The 27,890-nt window shown below is 40.5% G+C and overlaps 1 protein-coding gene across 1 annotated transcript in view; it reads right to left on the bottom strand.

Annotated features, from left to right (window-relative positions):
* Window positions 1-3,178: 3,178 nt before the first annotated feature.
* The window catches only part of CDK6 (cyclin dependent kinase 6), a 224,284-nt gene continuing 199,572 nt past the window's right edge, over window positions 3,179-27,890 (bottom strand). The window contains exons 6-8 of the mRNA XM_082846786.1: window positions 14,868-14,918; window positions 10,677-10,812; window positions 3,179-5,187 (exon numbers count right to left, since the gene is read on the bottom strand). Coding sequence (XP_082702912.1) covers window positions 5,041-5,187; window positions 10,677-10,812; window positions 14,868-14,918 — 334 coding nt within the window. The 3' untranslated portion in view covers window positions 3,179-5,040. The remainder of the gene's footprint in view (window positions 5,188-10,676; window positions 10,813-14,867; window positions 14,919-27,890) is intronic.

The following is a 27,890-nucleotide window of genomic DNA, read 5'->3' as shown; positions in this document are numbered from 1 at the left end:
GAGTCTTGTTTTCTTCTTCAAGGCCAGAGCACCAGTATCAAGGAAACATAAATATGTTGATGGAAGTCCATTCATTTATCTAAATTAACTCCCTGGGAATGCTAAGAAATAGAAAACATTTTGAAAAGCTGGCTTGCACTTCATTAAAAAAAACATACAACTAATCGCGAAAAACATGTAAAAATCAGACCCCTCCTCTTTCTCCATTTTTTTGTTGTTAACAAAGGTCAGAAGATGGAAAAGGCCAAAGGAATATTTTTGGTTTATTTTCTGAAAAAGTACAAGTTGGAAATGCTTGAGATATAGATATGTAACAAAACCAGGTTGAAAATTGCATTGATAAAAAATGAAAATGCTATTTTCTTATGCTTTTGAGGAAAACACCACTACTAATTATCTGAGGACTTACACTGCTTGACAGGTTTTTGGTAGCCTTGAGAAGTTTTTCCACTGTGGGGAAGGAACATGTAATTATCTTCCTAATCATACATCTGAATGTACTGAATGCACATGATAAATGGTTTGGGTTTCACAAGTTTTCAAAAATCCTGGTGACATAGGAAACACACCTTTAAAAAATTTATTTATTTTTTTACAACAAACATTTTTAGGCTTGCATAACAAGTGTAGCTTCACATGGCTGCTTCCTTCCATGAAATGAGGAAGGAATAGGGATGGTTTAGTATGTTTAGCTCAACCTTTGAAATGGTAACTGTTTGGAGTGACTTTTCCATAAAATTTGTTTTTGCCCATATTAAGTTCATAGTTGCCAGGTGACTTGAATATAAATTCTTGCAATACATGTTAATAAAATATATACCCTTCAAAATATACATAACTTTGAAACTATCCTTCTTTGAATACTTTCATTTTCTCCAGAATTTCCTCTATCCATTGCCTAGTGTCTCATGGTTTTTAAAGATTTAGAAATCACATCTTTATTTTTTATAAAGACATCATTTTGTCTTTATGCATTCTTTTGAATTCTATCAATATCTAGGAATTTATCATATTTCAATATTTTCTTTCCAAGAAACTGTACTAACACAAGTAATTACAGTGGCTTACTAACTTTCAACATTATTCTTTCCTAGACCCACCTATGCAACACAGGCCTGTTTTTGGAAAATGTGAGACACTCTCATGTGCTTATCATAAAAATTACAGTAAAGTTGTCACTTAAAAAAAGAAGTAATTCTTTAGAGAGAAGAATTTTAATGTTTATGATATTAGGAAGCTTACATGATTTAATTTCCATTAAGAAATGAGAATTACCATTACTGACTTTTACAGGTACCACTTTTAAGAGAAGCAGCTATAGTTAGTTAAAAACGTAATTTAAATACATGATTTAAGATTCAAAAGTTTGGTAATATTTGTTTTTTCCATCAGGATGGAGAGTATCACATTCTGGAGTCAGACCATAAGTTTCTCTATTAAAATGTACATGTTTGGGCTTCCCTGGTGGCGCAGTGGTTGAGAGTCCGCCTGCCGATGCAAGAGATACGGGTTCGTGCCCCGGTCCGGGAAGATCCCACATGCCGCGGAGCGGCTGGGCCCGTGAGCCATGGCCGCTGAGCCTGCGCGTCCGGAGCCTGTGCTCCGCAACGGGAGAGGCCACAACAGTGAGAGGCCCGCGTACCGAAACAAAAAACAAACAAAAGAAAAGGTACATGTTTTATTTAAGATATTAACATCCTGTGCATTCCAAAATTTTCATTTTCACCTAAAACTAAAAGGCTGAGATTCTGGTCTTAGGTGAATATTTTGAACTATTTTTAGTATGTCACCTGGGGCAAAATGAAAATTCTGCCATTCAAAGTGTGTTTCCTGAGAGAAAATCATGAGAACACAGAGGGCAGAAATGGCCTGGAGCTTTCTTCGGAAACAGGTTCTTTGCTCCTTGAGTTCCCATCTACTTCAAAGGAGAGACAAAGTGGGAGGCTCCAACACACTGGGTTCTGACAAGCTCTCAGGGATTGTGTTTTTAAGGTTATAAGGTTAGGGCCTTACTAGCTTTGCCACGTGATAGCTTATGATGCCTAAATGGACTCTTTAAATGCAGGTTGTTACAACTCCACCCCAGCACAGCAGTTCCCAGAGCTTGGGCCACTAGAACTAAATATCATATAGAAACTATCAGGCATATTCCTGCCCCAGTCCTAGTAAGAAATTCAAATGTGAGTTCAAGTCTGTCATCCTGTTTCTTACTTGTTATAAGCTGCTTCAGTATAGCCCTGGGGCAGTATGACCTTTTCAGCTAACCACTGCCTAGCTTTTGGCAAACATGTTTGAAACCATATGTAGCAGAAGAATAAGCTGTATTCAGTAAGCTTGTATTCTGCTCTGTGCTTCAAAGTGCCCTAATGGCAAAGGGTGCTTGTGTGGGATCTGGATTTCAGAAGTGGTGAGGCGGATGTAAAAGACATAAAATGAGAGTAATCACTCAAGTGCAACAACCACCCGGATGGAAGAGCTGGGGACAGACTCTTTAACAAGTTCAGAGAGGCTGAAAAGCCCTCTCCTTCTGCCTCTCAGAGGGGAATCTGGCAAGTATCTAATGTCAAAATGTTTGTGCTTTAAGTTTTCTTTATAAACACTACCAAGAAACGAATCAGGAGCATATGTTAGAAATAAAAGTTGAACTCTCTACATGTTTAAAATGCTGAAGAATGCTGAAAAATTCCAGTTTAGAACAGCTGCATTTTTCTTGAGTGAACTTATGAAAAACTTTTGCAAAAGCAAAAACCCAAGTTATGTTCACTCTAACCATGGATACTAACTGAAAAGCTCATGACGGATTAGTTCAGTGAGTTTTAAAATTCAACTTCTAGGCCCCTGGTCTTAGTGTTCTGACCCCCGATCGAAGGAAAGGCAGAACTCATTTATCCAGGGGGACCGCAAGTACGCTTGACCTGAATGCTCTGGATTCATTATATCTCAAGCATTTACAGAGATGACAAAATATAATCGATGTTGTCACAAGGAAGAAAGTATAAAACATTCTTATGGCCCATCTTCCCATCATATCTTGCTTTAGAAAAATTTTCCTGCTCTTGAAGTTACTGAATTAGAACAATGTTAAACTATATATATATATATATATATATATATATATATATATATATATATATATATATATATATAAGATAGTTGTATACAATATTAAGCTGTGGAGAACTCAGAAAGGCCTGATTATGCATAAACATCATCTGGCACATTTTCTTCTGAGGGAAGCAATGTCCATTCTTTGAAAACCCTAACTCTAAACACAGTCTAACTGTTGCATGCTCGTAAAACATGAATCAGGAAGCGAAATTAGCTAAACTTACCAAAAGATACTTCATCTCTGTGTCTTCTGGTTACTAGAGCCGACTGAGCACTAACCACACAGAAGGCAGAGATGGTATGGAATATAAAGTACTATAGAGAAAATGGCAAGAGGAAAAGTAAAGCTGTTCACAATGCCCAGGTCAGGCTGGCTCTGCAGAGAGTGGGCATGTGCATAAGGCACTAGAAACAAGCACAGCCTGGCGACGGAGAATAGGTAATTTTATAGAGTAAATATATATTTCTAAAAAATAGTTAAGGACATTCCCTCAGATACTACACTGACAATATATTCTATAAAGCTGTAAAACACTAAGTTACACTTTAAAGCAGTCTACTTGCTGGTGATTGAGAAGAACCAGTCTTCTACTCATTGCCTAGGTAACAATCGTGAATGCCAAATGCCAGGCAGGAAGATTGCAGTAGAGGGAGAACATATGGGACTCTGTTAGGATTGTGGAATTGGAGCCATAAGCCATAAATCTGAATCAAACTATTTATGAAAGGTTCATTGGAAGAAAGAAAGTAGGAGGTGCATGAGAACAGCTTAAGCAATCTGTTATTAATTATGTAAGGGTAGTAATACATACTAGATGCGCTGGCGGATAGATAAGATGGATACTTTGCAAATGAGGCAGTGCACGGTAGAAAAAGTACAGTGTAATAGGTGGGGGAAAACTTAAATGCCATTCCTGTCTCTAGTCAGAGAGAACTATCCTCCAAACCCAAACAGGAAACAGTTTCTGACAAATTCCTAAAATCAAAACCAAAACAAAATAACAACAAAACCCACAAAGAAAATAAATTCCAAACCAGGAAATAAAGGCTTTCTCTATTATTTTTTGACAATTTTACCTAGTTGAGGTACACTCCCTAAATCTATAGCAAGTTAAGAAAAAGCTTATAGGTATTTTTCAAAAGAAACAATAAAGCACATTATACAGGTTAAAATTACAAGGAGTAAATGAGCTTTTTGAAAAGTAAATAGAATTTGTGCTTCAAAAAACAGGTTTCTTAAAAGATAGTAGAATTTTTTTTTTTCTTTTTGCTGTGTGTATAAAACTTCACCTAGATAGTGGACCTTTTACTATTAGCAAATTTACTGCTTTGGGCCAGAAAAGAAATGCTAAGGACATAGGCTCAACTTTAAATCTGAGAAGCCCATTTTGGTGAATCACCTTTAGTCAACAGACACCTGTTATTTAGCGGTCACTTTGAGCCTTTAAAATTCAATTATTCTTGTTGTTTACAGAAAGTAACACTTTTTAAGAGATCAAGAATCACACACACACACACGCACACACATGCACACGCACACACACTCACTCAAAAGTACCAAATCAGGCTCCAGCACCTGCAGAGAGATTACATCATAACTCAGCTGTGTCTGGATTGCTCACTTCACACTGGCAGCATTCAAGATCAGAAAAATGAAATGGCAGCACAATTGGTCAGCAGCTTCTCTTCTGGAATTTTTCCAGGTTCTTAAAACAAACAGACAAACAAACAAACGAATGAACATAAAGCTGCAATCACTCTTGCATTGATTTCAAAACAGTAAACGAGGCTGTTTCCTCAGAGAAGCAGAGCCCATCCAGAAGATGGCAGCTAGAAGGTCTCCAGCCAGTGATCCTCAGCAGCTCTGCAGGGCTTACTCAGGGGACCCATCAGCTACCAAGGAGGTTCTCCGGATGATCAGCTCAAGGCAGCTCAGGCTGTATTCATTTCTGAGCTGTTCTGGCTGGGCGGCAGGTGGGCATCCAGGTTTTCCTTGCACCTCTCCAGGTCGTGGAAGTATGGGTGAGACAGGGCGCTGTAGGCCGATATTCTTTTGGCTGGATTAAATGTCAAGCACTTCTGTGATAGAGAAAAAATAACAGATTGACATAAAACATATCCATTTAAATAATGTGCTTACATAGTTATGCGTCTATTCACTGCCACACATAATTATGTATCTACTCACTGCCCCGTATTACATGTGTCTATAAATGAGAATGAATATCTACTTCAAGGGACACTAAATACAATGTAGACAGTACTCATATATGTCTGCTCAGGAAAAGGCAACACCTTCTGGGTTGCCTGTGGACTGTTACCCACCCAGGATTTCTCTCCAACCCTATCATATTATTATTACAGCATGCATATAACTTTATTTAGGGTAGTGATTTTTCTGATGCTAGCAAACTTAGTGCTATAGTCGGAATCTTCACCCTAATTTTTTACCCTGATTTTATCAATGAGCAGAGAATGGAAGGGGGTTACCTTGTTCAGGTGTAAAGGATAATTACTGAACCCAGGGCCAGTGGAGGAGGCAACAAGTAAGGGCTAAAGCCTAGACCCTAATTATCCTGATCCACTGCCCCAGGGCTGCGCCACCTAGAGAAAGAGATGCCTTCCTTCTAATTCAAGTCAGGGTGCCATATGGGCTAGCAGCAGCCCTACAAGGGGACCATCAGATTCAAGTCAAGTCACTAAACTCTATTCCAGGCGTTGACTCAAGTGCACGTAGAAGGTGAAAGGAGGGAAAGGTGAACTCTGGAGCAGCAATCTGCATTCCCAAGCTGTTGATACATAATCAGTCACAACGTTTCCCTAATTCAGTGCCATTTCCACTCCAACCCCAGGTAATCTCGCTCTTCAAATCCTCCTCCTCGGTGCTTCCCTGGTGGCGCAGTGGTTGAGAATCTGCCTGCTAACGCAGGGGACACGGGTTCGAGCCCTGGTCTGGGAGGATCCCACATGCCGCGGAGCAACTAGGCCCGTGAGCCACAACTACTGAGCCTGCGAGTCTGGAGCCTGTGCTCCACAGCAAGAGAGGCCGCGACAGTGAGAGGCCCGTGCACCGCGATGAAGAGTGGCCCCCGCTTCCCACAACTAGAGAAAGCCCTCGCACAGAAACGAAGACGCAACACAGCAAAAATAAATAACTAAATAAACTCCTACCCCCAACATCTTCTTTAAAAAAAAAAAAAAAAGTCCTCCTCCTCTCCTTCCACCAACTCCTCCAGCATGCCTAGCAGGTGGCGAGCACTAATGATGAGTAATGTCTTCCCCACCCTCTGCCCCAGGAGCTCACATGTAGCAGAGAAGCTATACCAGCTTCTCCATCCTTGTGATGCAGTGTCTACTGAAGTGGGCTGGGGATCTGAAATTTCTCTTGATTTCAGTCCTCTGTGTAATCTAGACTTAACGTTATCATGCTTATGTAGACCTCTTCCATTTAATCTGGGTTTCTGCGCTTAAGTATCTCACAGTCTTAGGTCCTCAGTGGATTAGGACTCCTCTAAAACTCTGCTGAATGCAACTGAGCTAGAAAAACACATACAAACAGAAAATTCTACATTTAACTTCAGGTGAACTGTTGGGTCCCCTGAAATCTTATTTATCCTGAGCTCCCTACTAGTCCGTGGACGCCAACCTGCGCATAGTGTCTTCTGAAAATCAAAGACCCAAACGACAAGCAGAGGAAGGAGATTGTTCGTAGAATGGTTCTACTGTCTCTAATAGCAATAAACATCTTAAGAAAAGCTTCACAAGGGCTGAAATCCCAAAGGACAGGAAAGCAGGGGCAAAATTCTTGAGCCTGAGTTTTCTCTTCCCAGAGTCCAAGAAGGAAAAAATTACGTAGTGGCATTAGAAAAGGAAGCAGCCAGTTTAATTCCCAGGACATAGGAAAAAGAAAAAAGAAGTTGTGGAGATATGTCCAAGACAGAGAGACATGTCCCTAGAGGATTATCTGAGAGGAAGCCCTGTTCCCACACTATACGGATGGCTTAGGTCTGGGAAGAGCGTAGAGAAAAGGAGAAATCTTTAGCCTAAGGTGGGGTGTGTGTGAGAATCTCAAGTTGGAGGTTGTAATACATTTTGTCCTATAGAAATATTGTTAGAAAAGGTGGCCGAACCCTATTACTGCTCTACCTCAGTAGAACAATTGGCTATTTTGAGAACTAATTTTAAAATCTTGCATAATAATATTGTTTCTGCAAAAAAATATAATTTGCCTGCCAAATAACTGCTTAAAAAATGAGCTTTTGAATTACCACCTAGTCAAGAGTTGACTACTACAGTGGACTGGATCATTTTCTGACACATATTCCTTTTCTTTCCTTCCCCCTCTCCATGGGAGAAGTATTCGTTCTTCTATTAAAGTTGGCCATGTAACTTCCTTTGGCCAATGGAATGTGGACAGAAATGGCAGGCTATCTCTTCCGAGCCTAGGCCTTCAGGGGCATCGTAGGTTTCTGCTTGCCCTTCTGGGAGCACCTACCTTCTAGGATGAGAAAAACATGTCGTGGGGAGTCAAAGGCCCTAGGGCCTGGGCCCCAGAATGAGACACGTGGAGAAGACCAGTACTTGACCCACCGGCTGAAGCAGGGTTGCTCCAGATGACTCAAAGAGCCGTCTCTGCCAATGTGAAGACACATGAGCAAGAAACAAAGGCTTATTGCTGTATGCTAGTGAGATTTTTGTTGTTGTTTGTTATGCATCGAAAACAGACTAATACAAGGACCAAAAAAAAAAAAAAAAAAAAAAAGTACCTCAGGCTCTGAAAGCAGTTTGATAGCAAGAACACCGAAACTTTTTTCAGCAAGAGCGTCATATGTGGAGTAAGTACCCAGACTCCCAAGTTCATCATGATGAAGGGGACAAAACTTATAAAGATATGTAGGTTTTGCCTGCTAAAAATAATTCTTCCCCTGAATCGTCTTGTTACTGCACCCTACTTATATATCTACATAAGAGCATTTATAAATGTTGATGTATAATACATACATACATGAAAGATTGAGGCATTCTATAAAGTCAACTGTTTTTTCAGATAAAAATGAAGGATAACTCTTAAAGTGCTAAACTTTTAAATGTTAATTGTTTCTTAAATAAAACAATTTTCTAAAATACTCTTTATTTTTCTTCCTTAGTAAAAAATTTTCAATAGCGGCAACAGTTACTTTTGGGATCTCAGCTGCCTCTCTTGTACCAAATGGCCTGCCTTCTCTGCTTTAGAGTTCTAGCTTGTGTCCCTCTAGGATAAAACAGTGAGAGCTTTCAGAGACTGCTGAGGTTTAAGGTCTTGGACTGTCCTTTCCCTGCATGCCTGTGGATATTATGCTCCATGCTTAAGTTTTACCTGGTCATGATGTTACTGGCTCTGCTTTTTATTCCTCTCCTTTTTCTAATCTCTGCTGCCATTCCTTGTCTACCTACTTCCTTCTCTCTTTAGTAGGTTTCTTTGCTCCTTTTTCTTTTTTGTCTCCTGCTACTTCTTCAGATTAGCACTAGTGTGTGGTCTGACTTTGGAAGCCACCACCTCTAGTGGGGGACCCTGAATGAACACATGGCATTGTCTGTTATCTTTACATTTTAAGTTCTTCTTGATGATTCCTAATAATGTTGGAGCCAGGAGATCTTTTGGGTTGTCTTTGGATGTTCCGTTAGCCGAAGGACTGGGCTACTTCACTACCAAAGTTGTTCATCACTGTCATCGTCTGTCCAGAATCCTCTACTAAGAGGAACATTTCATTCAAAGTTCCTGCTGAAAAGGAAATCCTATGGTGGCTATATTTTATAACACGCGGTCCTCACTGTCTCCTGGCATACCTGATTGGGCCAGGAGTGCAGCCTGGCCGTAGGTAGCAACCCTTATCACGGTCTGGCAAAAAAGGTGAGGTATGGCAGCCAGGTTCCTCCTTGTAGGAATCTGATATAGGAAACAGTGACAGGGCAAATGCTAGCAGTGGGATTAGAGCTGAAAGGATCTGTGAATTAGTTGAAGTTCTGATAGACAAGGGACCAGCTAAAGTTAGGGGAGCAGACAGTAGGACTGAAAAGAAGCAATGAGGTGGAGAAAAGGGCAGAGAACAGCAGAGTTGCTAAGAGCATGTGATGCACAGGACGGAGACAGAGCATTTACACTCTGGATGGCTTTCCATTTCCAGGCCACACTAGTGAGTATCTTACAAATCAACAGTGGGGAGGAATAGAGCTGTCCTTGTCTATAATTTGGCAGTGGAGGGAACTTTTGCCTAAGCATCAGAAAGTGAGCCACCATCAGCTGAAGATGGAGTTAGGGCTTTCACTGGGAAAATCCTTGGCTCTGCAAACATGCCAATCGATGGCTGTGTCCACACAGAGCTGAAGCATACATAACATGTCTACTAGGACCTATAGACTCTTAGGTCTATATCTAAAATTCATAATATACTGACAGAATGGGAGTAAGCGTCTGAGTCTAGGAGCACTTTCTTGGCTAGATATCAAAGGTTGTTAATTCAGCTGGTAAAGGATACTCATTACTACTCATTGAGTTCCAAACACCAAGAGTAGCCCCATAGGTACTTTCTTCTACCTACTGTTTGGTCTCCAAATACAAAGAATTATGTACAAAGCCAAGTATTATGAGTTTGAGTCTCAAACAGGGCACAGAAGTCTTTATTTTCAGTGAGGTATTTTATATGTCAGGGCACGTTCAATACTTATTAAATAACTCAATAACTAAAAGGAGTATTGCTATCCAGTTCCTTTGGAAAAACATCTTCCTAAAAATGTGCCTGTTTAAGAAAAGACACATTAAAATGCCAAACAAGCTGCTTAAAGTAGCATGAAAGTGTAAACAAGGAAACATAATATTTACTTCTAAAGAAGCATGTGTTTAGACGAACCCAGAGGATTCTAAGGCTGCATTCAAAAGAACATTCGAAGATGGCAGACTGAAGGGGTGTGGATCAGACTCTTTCATTTTTTTTTTCTTTCAAATTTTGGCTGCATTTATTGATACACAGTACTTGTTTATTTATTTATTTATTTTTTGGCCGCGTTGGGTCTTCGTTGCTGCATGCGGGCTTTCTCTGGTTGTGGCGAGTGCAGGCTACTCTTTGTTGCGGTGCACGGGCTTCTCATTGCAGTGGCTTCTCTTGTGGAGCACGGGCTCTAGGCGTGCGGGCATCAGTAGTTGCAACACACGGGCTCAGTAGTTGTGGCTCACAAGCTCTAGAGCGCAGGCTTCAGTAGTTGTGGTGCACAGGCTTCGTTGCTCTGCGGCCTGTGGGATCCTCCCGGACCAGGGCTCAAACCCGTATCCCCTGCATTGGCAGGCGGATTCTTAACCACTGCACCACCAGGGAAGTCCCTCTTTCTCTTTCTATAGGACCTGAAGACACTGCAGAATCAAAAGCCACTAGCTGCTATAGGGCTGGAAATGAAAGCTGCAGAGAGACTGTGGCCTCTGCCCCGTGTGGTTGTGGCACATGATGATGAACTGACACTGTGCCCAGTGCCCAGTATGGACAGGGCAAGTCTCTCACGAGCACAGTGCAGACCAACTCTGCATCATGTGAACTTACCAGAAGTAGGTCTTTGCCTTGTTCATCAATATCTGTTACAAACTTCTCAATTGGTTGAGGAGATTTTGAGTGAAAAGCCTGCCTGGGGAGGGCAACATCTCTAGGCCAGTCCTCTTCTCCCGGGAGTCCAATTACACTACAAAAGAACCACAGGTGAATGTAAGCATTAGCTGCTGTGCCGAAGCGATTTTCCCACCAATTTTAGAAGAAGGTAAAGCCTAAGGGGCAGGCATGGGGGACACAGAGCCTCAGGAGTTCATCACTTGTATGACCAGCAGGACTCCCATTTCTCTTTGTCCTACTGCAATACGGTGATCATGGCAGGGTAATCAGGTGCTGCAATAGGGTAATCTCACAGGAGAACTGTAAAAACCACTGGGAAGAGATAAGAGATTACTTTGGCGGAAGACACAAAATGTAAGAGAGCATGCAGAACTGGAAACTATTGTATTACCAATAAGCCCTGAAATACTGACAGAGCAGGACCTATATATTCAAAGGAGACCCGCATGGGCATATCACATTTTCCTTTATGCCCAGGAGTGCTTTCGTGCTCTGATCGAACACTCCTGTACTGACATGACTTTATGATACTCATCTAACATGATTTGTTTACACATAAATTTGGTTGCATTTCTGGTTGAAGAATAATTCCTCACACAGTAATTACATAAATCAGAACCAGACCAAAAAAATGAGGCTAAAAGGTATGGTAGTCCTATATTATGCAATACCATTTTATAATTTAATATCAAATTTAACTTCCATAATTTAAATATTTTATATAACTATTTTATGCTATTACAAAGTGAGCAAACAATTAATAAAAACAGTATCATTTATGTTCCCCCTGAAAACCATCCTGGGATCAGAAAGGTAGAGAGAGCATCAAGTGATACGAAAACAGCACAGGCTGTTTAGTGGACAGACTATATGACTATTCAAATACTGAGCAAACTCTTCTGACTACAGGTAGAAAAGGTGCTGGCCGGCACTGTCGTCTTCTTGGCCTGCACTCGCTGGGACTAAGACCCAGGGGATGTCCTCCTGAACAAGTCCTCCAGGGTGCAGGAACACGTGGTGGTAAATGTCACAAGATCTCTGTAGGGCTTTGCTCCCCTTCCCTCACCTCAACAGAGCCCAGGTAACAGACCTCACCTGGGAAGAGCAGACACCTATCACTGGGTGTCTGGGGAAAGACATAGTAATCCTACCTCTGTCAGACATGTGGGGAGAGCCAGGTTATTGAGGTAGATAAAAACAGACTCATGGACATGTTTATGGAACAGATGAATGGAAATGACAACTTGAGCAACATACTGATTTGTTTAATAGCAAGATCTAGAATAAGAATAAAAAGAGGAAAACAAAAACGTTACCATTTATTATTTTAAAAAAAGTGTGTGTGTTTAGATAGAATGGGACAGGCAGAGGAAGAACAGGAGAATGCTTACTAAATAACTTTAAAAAATTGTCTTTCAGTCATTTTTGGCCTTTTAGCCATTTTTATATCAATATTTTTGCATATTATCACCAGTCACCTAGAAATCGATTATAACAACTCTTAGTACAAGTTTAAAATCTTTTTTATTTGCAGTTTTGAATATATATATATTGAGCTAAATCTGGCAATGTGGGCAGTTAAATGCCAAAAGCTCTCAGAAAAACAGTGTCCCTGTATGTATATGTGTGATGTATACATACATACATATACATACCTGTTTATATAAATAACTTATAAAAGTGTTCTTAAATCTACCACCTCCTGAGACATGTAGGTCAGGTATTATTATTTCCATTATATAGATGGGGAAACTGAGGATGAGGAATAAAATGAAATGCCAACTTCACACATAGTTCAGCCCAGAGCCTGGAGCAAACATATTCCAAATCCAGTATTTTGTTTCTATTTAACTATGACTCTGCTCTTAAAAATGCTCTAAAATGTCACAGGCTAAAAACATTCAGTTTCACTTTCAAAGTACTTACTGTTCTTTGAAAGTATAAATCTTCCAAAACACAGAAACAGTTTTCCCCTTAAGAGAATGTGAATATGGCTTTCTTTTAAAAAATATTCAGTTTAATATCTAGTGTGAACATATATGAGTGTTGTGAAATTCTGATAGGTCCATTAAAAAGGGCTTGCATCAAATTTCAATATTGGGACAAAGCCGAATATAAGCCTTAAAAGTTGACATTTGTACTGGAAACACTGACAAAGCACAAAACCTATAAATGGCAGTGGTGGCTGAGACAGAAATCATTTTTCAAGTACTTCAGACGTGACACTAGGGTGCAGCATTGTCCCTCTTCTCTCTGCCAAAGCAATGAATACATTCAGAGGAAACAGAATATAATTTCAATGAAACAATGCCAGAAACCAAGAAGTAAAATCTAAAGGCACAAAACATATCAAACTTTATGGCTTCTTTTCTGCTGGCAACCTGGGATCTTAGGCCTTTGCCAAAAGTGGAAATGGCTTTCCCTTGGAAGCAAGTCAAACGTGTTCGTCAAAGGTTCCTTCTGGTCCGTCCCACTGGCTTCACGTACTAAGGGGCACCAGCAGTGTTAACATGATTGAAGACGTCGGTGTTAGAGGTGGACAGAACGCCCAGGTGGAGTCAGTAAGGAAAAGCAGGTGAAGGACGTCAGTGTCTGGCAAGCTGGTTTCAGTCAAGACTGTTCTGACTTTTAACAAGAGAGTCACTGGTATGCCTGACTTTCACAGTTCCCTCTTCACAATCACATGCACACAAAATACATTCAACAGGGATAGGGAAGAACAGATGGGAGTTCATCATTGAATGATCAAAGAACGTGACACCCAGAAGCAGAGAGTAATGTGCAAGTTTGGTCCTGAGTTCATCCATCTTACAGAGCGGACAGTAGCAGTGGCAGCAGCAGCCGTTGTGGCAGCTGCCCTGGACCCAGGAAGCCCCCAGACAATAAAACTAGCAAATGTTTTTCAGGCCTTAAAGCCACTGGGTTCTGACTCAGCAGTGACTCTGGCACTAACAGAAGCCTATTGGAGCTGCTTCCAGTCACTGAAAGAACAAACTCAGGTTCCGGGTTTATTCCGACTGTTTTAAGCAGTTAAACATGAGAAAATAGTGTTAAAATATAATGCTTTTCTTTAGGGGGACTTTTCATCAGTTTTACAGGCTGCAAATATCATAAAAATTACTAGATGCCTATAAAATGGTACAGAGCAATGATCAGGGCTATTTTTGGTTCTAGAACTCCCACTTTCTTCCTACTCCACCCGAATCCTGATGGGGCTTGGCAACAACATAGATCCCAAAAGGTTGCTGTACTGCATGCTCTGTGAGAAGGAAAGCCTCTTCTTCCCATTCTAGACACACGAAAGCGTCCATACTCTCACATGCACAAACATGTACGCTAATGGAACTCTGAAAATCATCAAGGAGCTATGTCACAGACAACTGGAACCAAAGAATTCGAGCACAAGAAAGCCTTAAAGTTTCATTTCTCAGGCGAAGAAGTTAAGGAACAAAAAGGTTAAACAATTAATGATGAATTATAATAATAGCTAACATTTTTTTTAAAGCATTTACTATGTACCAGGCACTGTGTAAGTCTTCTACTGGTGTTTTAAATGACTTTTTCAAGACTGCACAGTTATTTAGCCACAGGCGTAGGATTGAAACCTAGGATCCTTATCTCCTTTTTCAGTGTTCCAAAGAAAAATGGATTTGTAGCATACCATCCTTTGTCCAGGAAGACAAAACAAAACAATGTAAAACCAACCTGGATGACTACAGAATACTCAATGGGGACAGGAAGCCCAGTGGGTAAGGATGGGTTACCTGGTCATTGAGCGCCCCACCTCTGAGTGGAAGCATCTGAAATGACCCCAAGCAGATAACACAGCTGAACTTAAAGAACTGGAGCTCAGCCAAGCAGAGAAAGGGCAGCTGTCAAAAGATCCACACGAGCAACATAAAAGCTTCCAGAGCAGAGCAATCAGGCCACAAGGCATGATGGGCTCTGCACAAAACAGCAGACGTCTACCATGTCCCCACTCACCACACAAACAGTAACATTGTCTGCAGCAGCAGCAGCTTGGGGTAGGAAAGACAAGAGATAAACATATTACATAAACGTCAGAGGAAGGTCACTGTAGTGTTTTAATGTTACAGACACAGATGTAAAATTACAGTTAATACTTACTCCAGGATTTTTCCTAGCTGATCGACATCTGAACTTCCACGAAAAAGCGGCCTGAAAGAAACAAGATACCTATTAAACAAGGAGTTTTTCTCTGGTTACATTTCAATCATACTTGTCTTGATCATTATTTAACAGGAATCAAAATATTCTTTGTGTGCGGAAGAAGTAGCCTTTGGTAAATTAAAGTTTTTCTTGCATTCCCCTTACAGTAAGATCTCTTATGAATATCTGGCGGTGCCTGACTCCCATACTTGATAATCCTGGGTAACCTATTCTCAGTCATTGTAACAACACTGCCACCATCATATACAGGCCCTGGCTTCAAAGTTCTACTTAACTTTGTGGTAGGCTGGAACACATCGCTATCATAGGCTCAAACCAGAGGTATGTAGAATTCTTTTCTTTTTGCTGTACGCGGGCCTCTCAGTGCTGTGGCCTCTCCCGTTGCGGAGCACAGGCTCCGGACGCGCAGGCTCAGCGGCCATAGCTCACGGGACCAGCTGCTCTGCGGCATGTGGGATCTTCCCAGACCGGGGCACGAACCCGTGTCCCCTGCATCAGCAGGCGGACTCTCAACCACTGTGTCACCAGGGAAGCCCTGTGGAATTCTTTGATATTATTCTTGGTCAGATCCTTCTCAAAGCACCCTTCCTTTTTTTAATTGAAATATAGTTGACTTACAATATTGTATTAGTTTCAAGTATACAGCAAAGTGATTCAACTATATATATACATATATATACACATATATTTAGATTCTTTTCCATTATAGGTTATTAGAAGATATTGAATATAGTTCCCTGTGCTACACAGTAGGTCTTGTTGCTTATCTATTTTATGTATTGTAGTTTGCATCTGTTAATCTCATACTCCTCATTTACCCCTCCCCTCTCTTTCCCCTTTGGTAACCATAAGTTTGTTTTCTGACAGAGCACCCTTTCTTAATATCACTCTGCTATCGCAGTACTTCCTCACAGTTCTCTCTCCTTCCACTTGTCCTGAATGCTGCAGTGAGCTACCTATGGGTCTGTTTTTCTGATTATACCACTCCCCTTTCTCCCAATATTATGGTAGCTAAACATCACAAGTTCAAAATCCTAACTCTGGGCTTCAGAGGCAATTGTGAACACACAAGACTCATTATCTATACTGAGCATTTAACTGACAATTAAATGAACTCACTTGGTGACATTTCTGGCATTTTCTTAAGTAGAGAGCAGGGAGTGTTCTAGGTTTGCCCCTAACCTTTGGCTTAGCGCTTTACCTGAATCAGGTATTAACCTGATTAACCTGCTCAGTTAATACATATCTTATTTGATTTTATATATACCCATGGTACACATGTAAATGTTCCCTAACTCCTTGCTCAACAAATGACATAAAAAAGTATTTTTCGGGCTTCCCTGGTGGCGCAGTGGTTGAGAGTCCGCCTGCCGTTGCAGGGGACATGGGTTCGTGCCCCGGTCTGGGAAAATCCCGCATGCCGCGGAGCGGCTGGGCCCGTGAGTCATGGCCGCTGAGCCTGCGCGTCCGGAGCCTGTGCTCCACCACGGGAGAGGCCACAGCAGTGAGAGGCCCTCGTACCGCAAAAAAAAAAAAAAAAGTATTTTTCAACAATAATGTGTTTTAAAAAATATGTGCAGCCTATTATCAGAGATCATGTTTTAGAAATATTATATATCAATTTATAAAGCCTTAAACCAGACCTCTTAAATATTTTTTACACACAATAAACGAACTTGCTATATACGCTATATATGGAGACTCCTACAAAGTCATGGCATTTCAGTGGCTAGGAGACACTGAACCATACACTTTCTATTCAGGCCATGATTCTTGAAGGTGGTTATTTTCAAATGAAGTGGAAAATAATTTACTTGTGTAAATGTTATGGTTGGATTGTGTCCCCCCGCCCCATGCCCCCAATTCACATTGAAGTCCAACCCCAGTGCCTCAGAATGAGGGCCTTTAAAGTGATGGGTAAGTCCAAATGAGGCCATTAGGGTGGGCCCTAATCCAATCCAAACCAGAGGCATGCGTGCACACAGAGAAATGATCATGTGAGGACACAGCAGGGAGGTGAGCCAAGGAGAGAGAACTCAGAAGAAACCAAACCAGCTGACACCTTGATCTTGGGCTTCCAGCCTCCAGAACTGTGAGAAAACAAATTTCTGTTGTTTAAGCCACTTAGTCTTTGGTATTTTGTTATGGCAAACCCTAGAAAACGGATACAGACATCACTAACACAGCCAAATTAATAAAGAATTATGGATTTGGATTCTAAAAGACATCTAGACAGGTCCTGAAAGATAGCAAGGTGAGAAGTGAAAGTTTTAGAAAAGTTAAACAATGGAATCTTAACAGCTACTATTCATAGGGCACTGGTGTTGTACCTGACATAGTGCCACATGCTCCCCAAACATTGTATCATTTAATTCTCACAAAAACTCCAGGAGCAAGGTAGTATTATTATCATCCCTATTTTCTGATGAGGAAACTGAGGATTGGAGAAGCTTCCTGACTTACCTAAGGACACATAACAAATTGCAGACTTAAAATTCAAGCCAGGTCTGCCTTGCCCCAAAGCCTGTATGCTTCATTATTATGTCGTAATACTTTTATTTTGGTTACTAATGTTCTCTGCAATCACAGACAGTCACTTTAGCTGAGCCTCTGGGTGAAATAGCACAGGGACCCTGTGAAGAGCGTTGTGTAGAGAACCTGTGTCTCATAAGCGGGTGCCTATGGGATTCTTACTCAGATGGCTTTGCAAGTGTCTAAATGTCTTTAAAGTCTTGCTCTACTTTAACAAGGAACAAAGCAGTTCACCAGATTGAGACTCTCTAGTCTCTCCACAAACTAACTGATGATGGCCCTTCCAGATCTTTAAATCTTCCTACAGCCCAATCTTTTATAGCTGTTTAGCTCACACATCTTAATTGATGCACCATTTTAAAATTCCTTCCAAAGCATAGAACTCGGGTTGCAAAGAATCAACAGTTCTCTTTCTCTTCACACTCATCTATTTTTCTTAATATTAAAGTATGAAATTATTGGGACTTCCCTGGCGGTGCGGTGGTTAAGAATCCGCCTGCCAGTGCAGGGGACGTGGGTTCAATCCCTGGTCTGGGAAGATCCCACATGCCGCGGAGCGACTAAGCCCATGCACCACAACTACTGAGGCTGCGCTCTACAGCCCGCAACTACTGAGCCCACGTGCCACAACTACTGAAGCCCGTGCACCTAGAGACCGTGCTCCGCAACAAGAGAAGCCACCACGATGAGAAGCCCGTGCACCGCAACGAAGAGTAGCCCCCGCTCGCCACAACTAGAGAAAGCCTGCGCACAGCAATGAAGACCGAACGCAGCCAAAAATAAATTTTAAAAAATTAAAAATAAAATAAAGTATGAAATTATAAAACTAAATATAGCCGGCATTATGAGGTTTGGGAACAAACACAAATGACCCTTTCTTGCTAAGCAAGTATCTCAAATGGCTGGAGTGGTGAGTGTGCCAGGTCAGTAAGCACAGAGGGAACAGAGAGCATCAGTTTAATCTGCTGAGCTGGTTAAGTCGCTATGTAAACATGCCAAGCCCCTCACCCTTCATGAAGAAGACTGGTATCCACAGAAGCATGAGTGAAATTACTTGTGAGGATTATGGAGCAGTTTAAAATAAATATGTTGGCATGGCTATCGGGAAACAAACAAAGCAGACTAACGTGAATGGATGTCTCCAGGCAAAGGCGTAAGAACATCTCTTTCCTGGGGTGGGCACTGAGACCCCAGCCTGAAGCTCAGCTGCAGCAGTGGCTCATGTCCCTACTGTTTTGGTTTTGAGCTCTTTTCTTGTTTTTGTCCCTTGGCAATATTCTAACTTTTTTGCTAGTTCTGCTATGCATTTAAGTTTGCTCTATTTTATCTCACATTTGCTACATGTTTTAGCAGAGGACTTTCAAGTCACGTGGTCTACCATACTGCAAGAGCCTGAAGTCGTATCTCTATTGGTTGGACTTGGCCCAAAAAATGAAATGTGCCTGCCATCCCTGAGTTAGGACTGGCCCATCAGTTTGGCTTCCTTTAATGAGGGCAGCAAGCAGAAGGTCTGAATCATAACCACTCTTCTGTGAACACTCAGTAAAACCTGCTAGGGGATACTAGAAACTCAGAGCCTGCAATTCGGTGTAGAGCTCAGATTGCCTTTTGCCACCTTAGGAAGACTTGGTATGTGACTCTGGGGTCTATTAACTTGTCTTTGCAGCAAATGTGGGTTGGCTTGAGTTATAAGAGCTACTGAACCCTGACTGCATGCAATTAGCTCCTATAAAATGGATCTTTGGATGCAGAGACATAGTCACAAGACAAGAGAAATGGGTCACATGAAGGGGGCAATAGGCCTAATTGGAACTGGTACTCTCAGCTGACCAAGAGGTTGGTCATGAATCTGATCAAACTCTTAGAACCATCTATTCAGTTTTCAGCTGAAAAGTTGGAATAGTTTGTATGAGCTGGTTTTATGATAGTGGGTGCTATGAACGTAAGGAGCATGGAGAGGTACAATGGATTTAGAGGAGAGATGAAACCTTTCATCATGATGAACTCCTGGGTGTGCTATGGTGGAGTGTGGAGACGTAAGAATAAGATCACCCTAAGGACCTTATTCTATCTTTAAATAAGGCTCTTTGGTAAGAAGTCTTGGCTGTATCAGGTATGTGTGCACCATGAACTGAAGAAGCACACAGGACCGGGATTTTCATTGAGGTTATTTTGAATATTCTTCCTCCCTCATATTAGCTGAGCCAAAGAGGCTTCAATTCATATAATTTATGGCATATTTTAGGTGGACAAATATGAACATAATCTTTGATTATATTCTTTGGTTTAGTGATGAGGGAGAGTTTAATTCTACTGCCTGGAATAGCCATATAATAGACGGATGATTTGGCTAAAACACACACGTGTATGAGTCCGACTTGGCTGGTTCTTTATTACCAAGACATAAAGCTGAGCTGGAAGGAAGTAGAGGGTTGAAGGAGCAAAATGGCGGAGAATAAAAGACACAGAAAGACTGAAAGACTGAGATTGAGATAGAGATGGCCAGATAGAGACAACCTGAGGAGGTTCACAATAACTTTAAACTCTGTTTCTTCCCACTGCTTAAGAATCTACCTCTCCTGGTAATCCTAGGATGTTAGGTACAGAGGCCCCACATGGAGATAGAAGATGGAAGAGGAATGCTCTGGTATATATCATGAGACAGAGCCTCATCAAAGATAAAACGTCATGCATTTTTAGAAAAAGTCACTGCAGGGAGAAGATCCACAAAGCTATCCTATCTTGTCTGTTTTTAGACATAAGCCTCCCAGGTGACATACTCAGGAATTCTTTTAAAGTAATTATTTAAAAATACAGTTAACAACAGAGATATTCTATTGAAGACAGTAAATCTGAGGGCTGTTTTTATATTTCTAAAAAAATTCTTATATACACATTTTTGGGTTGGGGGGGTTAAATAATAAAATGGGAAGATTACTCCTACCAAAAACATCCCAAAATGAAGACTGCAATTGCTTTACTGAATTAACACGTTAAAAAATCCTTTTATTATACAAAACATCACTGAAGGTCAGTAACTTTTATGCATTTTACTACATCAAAAACTATAATTAATCACTTCATTTAGATACTTTTCAGTAGTTTAACCAAGTGGCTGGCTAACAGCGCACAAACATTATTGCTAAAGACCTTTGTTGAATCTAAGTATCATGAATCCATTTCCCATTTTATACCTACATTTCTTTTCTCTTCCCCTTGCTTATGATTGTTGTTATTCTTCAGAAGATTTTCTCCACACTCTCTGGGACTTTTACATTCTGTTGCAGAAACCCTCCTTCTGTCTCTCATGCCCCTGAGCCTCTTTCTATTATGAATTCCCACATAAACTCCAGAGGAGCCTACTGGAAGGACTTTGCCATGCTCCCCTTAGAAGGCAACTTATTTGACAAGGTAAGCAATATTTGGGGGACAATATCTGAAACTGAACATTGCTATGTTTTTACGAAAGAGGATTTTAGGTTATTTCCAAGTATTTTCCTCAAATATCTTTCTTCACCATTATACTTGATAATAGTTAATGCTGATAAAATAAACTCTATGAAACACATACATTTTCATTTATACATGTTTTTTTTTCTTTTTTCCTAACCAAAGGGAGATTCCTGCAAAATACAATGGCAAATTGCATTCATTTCAAACAACAGCAGAGTCATTTCTCTTCTCACCTCACCTTAGGCACTGCTGTGCCAAAACAAGTGTAGACCTTGGGGTTTTAATCAAGGATTTCCCCAAGGCTTTATTAAATCTGTGAGAGGTTAAACCTTAACATTCCCCCCCTCCCCCGCCCCACAACATGTTGATTTTTCAGGATACTTGCCGACCGGGGAGAGGGCATAGATTCTGGTCACAGACTGTCCTGGGTGTGACCAAACCCCTACTCAGCCACTTCTCCTTGTACGACCTTAGAAAGTCATTTAGCCTCTGTAAAATGTCCAGTTTATAGTAGACCTATAATATGCAGCAGCTAAATATACACACTTTCTCACACGTATACATGGTAGGTATTTCTGGTTCCTGGCCGCTATTACACACAGCTGATAAGGTAAAATATTTTACATGGTGAACAAGAAAGGAAGAGGACATTTGTCACTGTGTGGTGGGTGCTCAAGTCAAACTTAAACCTAATAGTCCTTCCTCTGGCGTCACTATATATATTCTCTACACCTGTTAGAATTCTTATACCTTTATCATCAAGAAAAGAAAGAATGAATGTGAAAATTTCCAATAACATTAATTCATTTTGAATTGGCAATTCTAAATGTAGGTTTAGCAAAAAAAATCACTCACCATTGTCTTATCAGTGAAGTGAATTTGCTTGGGTCAAATTACAAAGGGGACCAAGTTTCGGACTCATGCCTTTTAAAGCAAACAACTAAAAGAACATATAAATACTATTCATAATCTCAATGGACAGTGCAAAACAACAATTAAAAGTAGGGTATGTTTTCTAGCAGATGAGACGTGTATGCTGATATACCTGTTATAGAAAGGTAATGATTCATGCATAATGGAAGATGAAAGATTTTGTTTAGTTACAGTACTTTCATTGTACTAAAAAGATGAGGAAGTCATGGATCACCCTATAGAACACCTCTGTAACCTGCATTTGAACTGCAGCTATGCTTTAGCTGCTATCTTTCTTGATTAGCAGAGGAATTTTCCATGTTCATAAAATGACCTTTCGAAAAATATTACCCAGGGGAATGTTTGCTTTTTAATACTTGTAACCCATGTTCAGTTCCAAAGTTGTTATCTGTTAAGTTAAAAATGTCAATTTATCACCTTACAATTACCACCTATTCAAATAACCAGATTAAGCAGAAAATCAATTAATTGATTTACTTTGTAAACACTAATCGAGTGATCACCTACTAAGCACAAAGGGCTGCATTAGGTGCTAGGAGATTATCCCTCCCCCCCACCCCTGCCCAAATAAATATTAAATATAAATTAGATTGTATAATGTATGGTCTTAATATATAATAAACAGGGCTTCCCTGGTGGCGCAGCGGTTAAGAATCCACCTGCCAATGCAGGGGACACATGTTCGATCCCTGGTCCGGGAAGATCCCACATGCCGCGGAGCAGCTAAGCCTGTGCACCACAACTACTGAGCCTGTGCTCTAGAGCCTGCGAGTCACAACTACTGAGCCCACGTGCCACAACTACTGAAGCCTGTGCACCTAGAGCCCATGCTCCACAACAAGAGAAGCCACCACAATGAGAAGCCCGCGCACTGCAACGAAGAGTAGCCCCCGCTCGCTGCAACGAGAGAAAAGCCTGCGCACAGCAATGAAGACCCAATACAGCCCAAAGTAAATAAATAAAATAGCTAAATTTTAAAAAAATATAATAAACATACATTTAAATTATAATATATATTTTATAAATTTATATTATAATAAAATATTATTATATATTTATATAATAGTATAAGTTCATTATAAATTTATATTAAAAAATAAATATACATACCTATACTACATACTACCATAATGATCCTTGCTTCCACAGGAGACAAGATATACAAATGCAAGGTCATGAAGTAGAGAAGTTTCTCTAATTTTACTGGTGGGAGCCGAAAGCCCAGGGCAATCATTTAATCTTTACTAGAATGTTGGGAGGTGGTCTGATTAACCTCCTTTTATCAATGAGAAGTAAAGTAACTGATTCGAGGAAACACAGACCAGTAAGAGGCTAAGCTGGTCTGTGTGACTCCAATGAGCAGCAAATAGAAGTGTTTTAGAAAGATTAATGTGACAGAGGTTCACTGGGCCAGTTGGCCGGGATGGAGATGGCGCTGGGGATGCCAATGGGAAGGCCAGGCCATGAATGAGATGACAAGGACCTGCACTAGGTGGACAAGGAAATGGGCCGGGATGCAAAGATGTTTAACAGAAGGGGATCAGAACTTGGTGAAAGACTGAACAGGACTTGGAAGGAGAAGCATGATTTGAAGTTTGCATTACTAGTAAAGCCAGGCTGAATGAGAAAGGTGGGGAGACGGTGGTGGGGGACAGGGAGGAGGAAATTAGAAAATAATTAATTTAGTTTTGGATGTGTTCCTTTAAAATAAAAATAACATATAAAATAAAAAATATGCAAAAAAAGGTAGTTAAGTAAACCTAGACATACACCCAAGAGTATTGAGAGCATATGTCCTTACAAAAACTTGTACATGAATGTACATAGCATATTCATATTCATAATAACCAAAAAGTAGAATGAACCCTAATGTCCATCAGCTGATAAAGGGATAAACAGAACGTGGTATAGCCATACCATGGAGTATCATTCAGTCATAAAAAGGAATGAAGCACTGCTGCAACATGGATGACCCTTGAAAACATTATGCTAAGTAGAAGAAGCCAGTCACAAAAGACCACATTGTATTCCATTTATTGGAATCCATATATTCCAATATATAGAAGAGGCAAATCTATGGAGTCAGAAAGTAGACGAGTGGTTGCCTAGGACGGGGGCCTTGTGGGGAAATGAGGAGTGACTGCTAATGGGCATGGGGTTTCTTTTTAGGGTGATGAAAATATTCTAACATTGACTGTGGTGATGGTTGCACAACTCTCTGGATAAACTACTCTAAAAACCACTGAAGTGTGAAATTTATATTGGTGAATTGTATGGTATGTGAATTATATGTCAATAAAGCTGTTTTAAAAAAAGTAGTTTAGAAATTATATTTCCAAGCAAACAGTACAGATTCAGGACAGTAAAAATCTGCTAAGAAAACTGCTTTAGGCCTAAATATATGAAAGGCTTAAGTACATCGTATTGCAGTACAGTGACAAACATTTATTCTACCATATACTCAATCAAGAACCCGTTTGGAGAGATGTGCTCTGGAAGTTCTGAATAATCTACTAATACGATCTTCATCTCTCCAAACACCTGATTTATCAGATTAGGATTAAATAATAAACCCCCAAAATGTGTATGGATAAAAAAAGACAGTCTAAAAAACCATCTTATGCTTTCCTCTGATGGTGACATTATGGGTGATTTGGTTTTTGTTTTTCCTGCATTTTTCTATTATTCTGTACTCACCATTTTATGAGCATCAGTTAGTTTTAAAATCAGAAGGAAAAGGCCCCAACACGGCTACTTGCCATATACTGCATGTACGTGATCTGTTCACCCCACTTCTTCATTCCCCACTCCTGTGCCAACCCACTTCTATTCCTCACTTACTTGCTGGTCTCTACAGCCAAAATTGGAAGCTCCCTGAGGACAGGGTCAACCTTTACTTGATTCTATATCTAGAGCACATAATTTTCTGTCCATAATTGGCACTCATTAAATACATACTCAATGGTTACTGTTCCTTCTATTGAGAAGGCTTTCCTCTCTCTTCTTTCCACAAGCTTCAGTCTCTCATGTCTCAAAATTGGCTTCCTTGGTTCACCTCTGGGTAATTCAAGTGTGAGCATGTGTGTTTGCACAGATACATATATATGAATAGATGTATACACCACCAGAGCTGAAACTGGATTTGATTTACATTGTTGTATCCATTTATGCTTTACCTGCTCTGTGGCACTAGACAATATGTGCAAATAATGGGTATTTAAAAACCAGGTGGTCTGACAATTAGTCCCCTAAATCTAAAGTCTTGTCTAAACCAGCAGAGAAGCAGCAAGAGGCATGTAGGATAGGAACTTTGCCCTCAGGGGCTTACTTTACCCAAGTATGCAGGACAGGGAAGGGCTCCTTGGAAGACAAAGAAAGAGAAGTGTTGAGAGAAAGTGTAACAAGGCAAAACAGAGTGAGGGATTAAAGAGGGTGTGGAGGGGAAAGAGGAGCTTGAAGGAGAGCAGTCCAGAAAGGAAGAACGGCTGGTGGGAAAGAGCACAGGAGGGAAAAGATTACAAGTCCAAGTAATAAAAGGGAAGGACTGGGGCAAAAAGAATCTGAGATGAAGTTCTGTCACTGAGACATAGACAGACAGAAAAAAACCTCTACCAGGGAAGGAAGGTGCTACTTACAGCAAAGACCAGATGAACACAAGTTAGAGAGTGCTGCCATATCTGTCCATAGCAGGGGACTCTGAGTCTGGTAATTTCCTTAAAAGTAAATAGCTGAATTAATTTTTACTTGTTACCAACTGTGAATAATTTATTTCTCCACAGAAGACTCATATTTACTGGACTATGAGTAACTTCCTTAAGAGAGAGAAAGAGAAAGAGAGGAAAACCCCAATGGGTTTCAATTCAAAATTGCCAATTAAAATTAAACTAGAGCTCACCAAACCACCTGAGATTTCTGAAATATTACAAAACTTACAAATTAATATATGTACTGATTTAGTCAATTTCATATATGACTCAAGAAGCCTCAGTGGTCATTAAGATTAAAAAAATCATTTCTGATCACTTTAACAAATGTTGAGTATCTACCATTTGCCAGAAATCATTATTTCTTGTATATACTTATTTAATTAAAGAATTGCCTTTCTCTTCTCCCAGTGCTATTTCTTCCTGTCTTAGTTCACTTGGGCTGCTATAACAATACCATAGCCTGGGTGGCTTAAATGACAGAAATTTATTTCACAGCTCTGGAGACTAAGAAGTCCTAAATGAAGTGCCAACATGACTGATTTCTGACGAGGACTCTTCCTGGCTTGCAGATGGCCACCTTCTTTGTTGTGTATTCACATGGTAGAGAAAGAGCGAGTTCGCTGGTGTGTCTTCTTAGAAGGGCACTAATCTCATCATGGCTTCACACTCATGACCTCATCTAACTCTAATTAAATCCTAAAGGCCCCATCTCCAAACACCATCAAATTGGGGCTTAGGGCTTCAACGTCTGAATTCTGGTGGGGTGGGGGGGGACACACACACAAACATTCAGTCCACAATACTTCCTTCTTCATGTTACTAAATACAATACCTTTCATGCCTTTAAAATTAGAAAGCTGGGCAGGCATGTTCTGATCCAATAGGAGCAACAAGCAGGATGTGTCTCATTCTGTGCCTGGGATTCAGGTATTCATTTAATAAACTTCCTGATAATTTTTCTTGCCAAATTACATGTTTATTACTCTTCCAATGCCTACCTTATCTCTTGCTCTCTAATCACGCTGCTCAGGGGAGTTCTTAAGGCAGGAAAGAAATGATCATGTAGTGGGCACTTTCTAAAGCCTGGGTTCCTAACTATAATATTGCATTTTCATTCCCACTCTAACCCTAAAGTCAGACAACTAGCAAGTACTAAATAACTTTGCATTTGAAACAAAGTTTGAGAACCAGAAAAAGAAATCTGAGTCAAACCTAAGAAGTGATATGTTGCAAGGGAAAAGCATTTGGATTAGTATTACTAATTACTAGGAAACTGAGACAAGTCCAGGGTCTAGGGACTTCCATGGAATCACCTCTCTCATTATGGGCAATAAGCTTCTTTAATAGTCAGACATCTCTGGTTCAATGCCCTGGGGAACGGTGTCTTCTGTCTCTTCACATAACCACAGAGCTTGGACGACTCTCCTCCTCCCATATGGAAATTCAAGCTGTAATAATACGCACTATATTTTAAGTTGGGCTTGGTATTGAAAACCTTTAATGACGACATGCTGTAAGATCATTTGGGGCAAGGGTGATGGTGGCGTGTAGAGACATAGAATAGATTATCAGAGATTACCAGGAACACCTAACAAAATCAGTGCCAGAGACTGATTAGTCAGGCTTTAATTACTTACTGGGCCCAGGGCTTATCAAGTACCTTCACTCTGCAGAAATGTGAACTAGAGCCATCACTTAAGCAAACTAGAACCTCACCATATCACATAATAAAACCACCCTGTCCCACAATTCCTAGCCTTTCCTTATACTGTGCCTTCCTGGGAGAGAAAGAAAACCTATATCTGGGCTGCTGGTCTATGAGTGCAAACCTTAGCACCCATGTTCCTCAATACTGGTTATTTGGGTAGGGCACCCATGAAAAGGTTGACCAAATGGCCCAGTATGCCCAGGATGGTCCCAGTTTTAGCACTAAAAATCCTGTATCCAGGAAAACCTCTTTGTCCTAAGCAAACTAGGATGGTGGGTCACCCTACCCAGGAGACCCAGTACAAGAAGTTATAGTAAAGGAAATTGGAAAAAAAAAAAAAGAGTAATCTTTAGAAAAGTGTTTTTGTTATTTCAGAGGATGGCTTTAAAATACTAGATGAGCATCTCTCAAAACAATAAGAATGAAGGTGGTCCAGATAGACAGATTTCATTCTTGTCTTTCCTAATAACTCATTGTTTCTATGCAATAAGGGACTACACCATTTGTAGCTCCCTCCACAAACCATAATTCAACTTGCTATTTCTCTGTGTTAGCAAAAGACCGTGGAAAACCATATACACTTTGCCTAGGCAAAGAGCATTGCCTGTGGCTTAATCCACACGGTTA

Source organism: Leucopleurus acutus, assembly GCF_964270905.1.
Source record: "Leucopleurus acutus genome assembly, chromosome: 9".
NCBI classification, from domain to species: domain Eukaryota; kingdom Metazoa; phylum Chordata; class Mammalia; order Artiodactyla; family Delphinidae; genus Leucopleurus; species Leucopleurus acutus.
The sequence above is the reverse complement of the archived record's forward strand: the minus strand, read 5'-3'. Positions and strand labels throughout refer to the sequence as shown.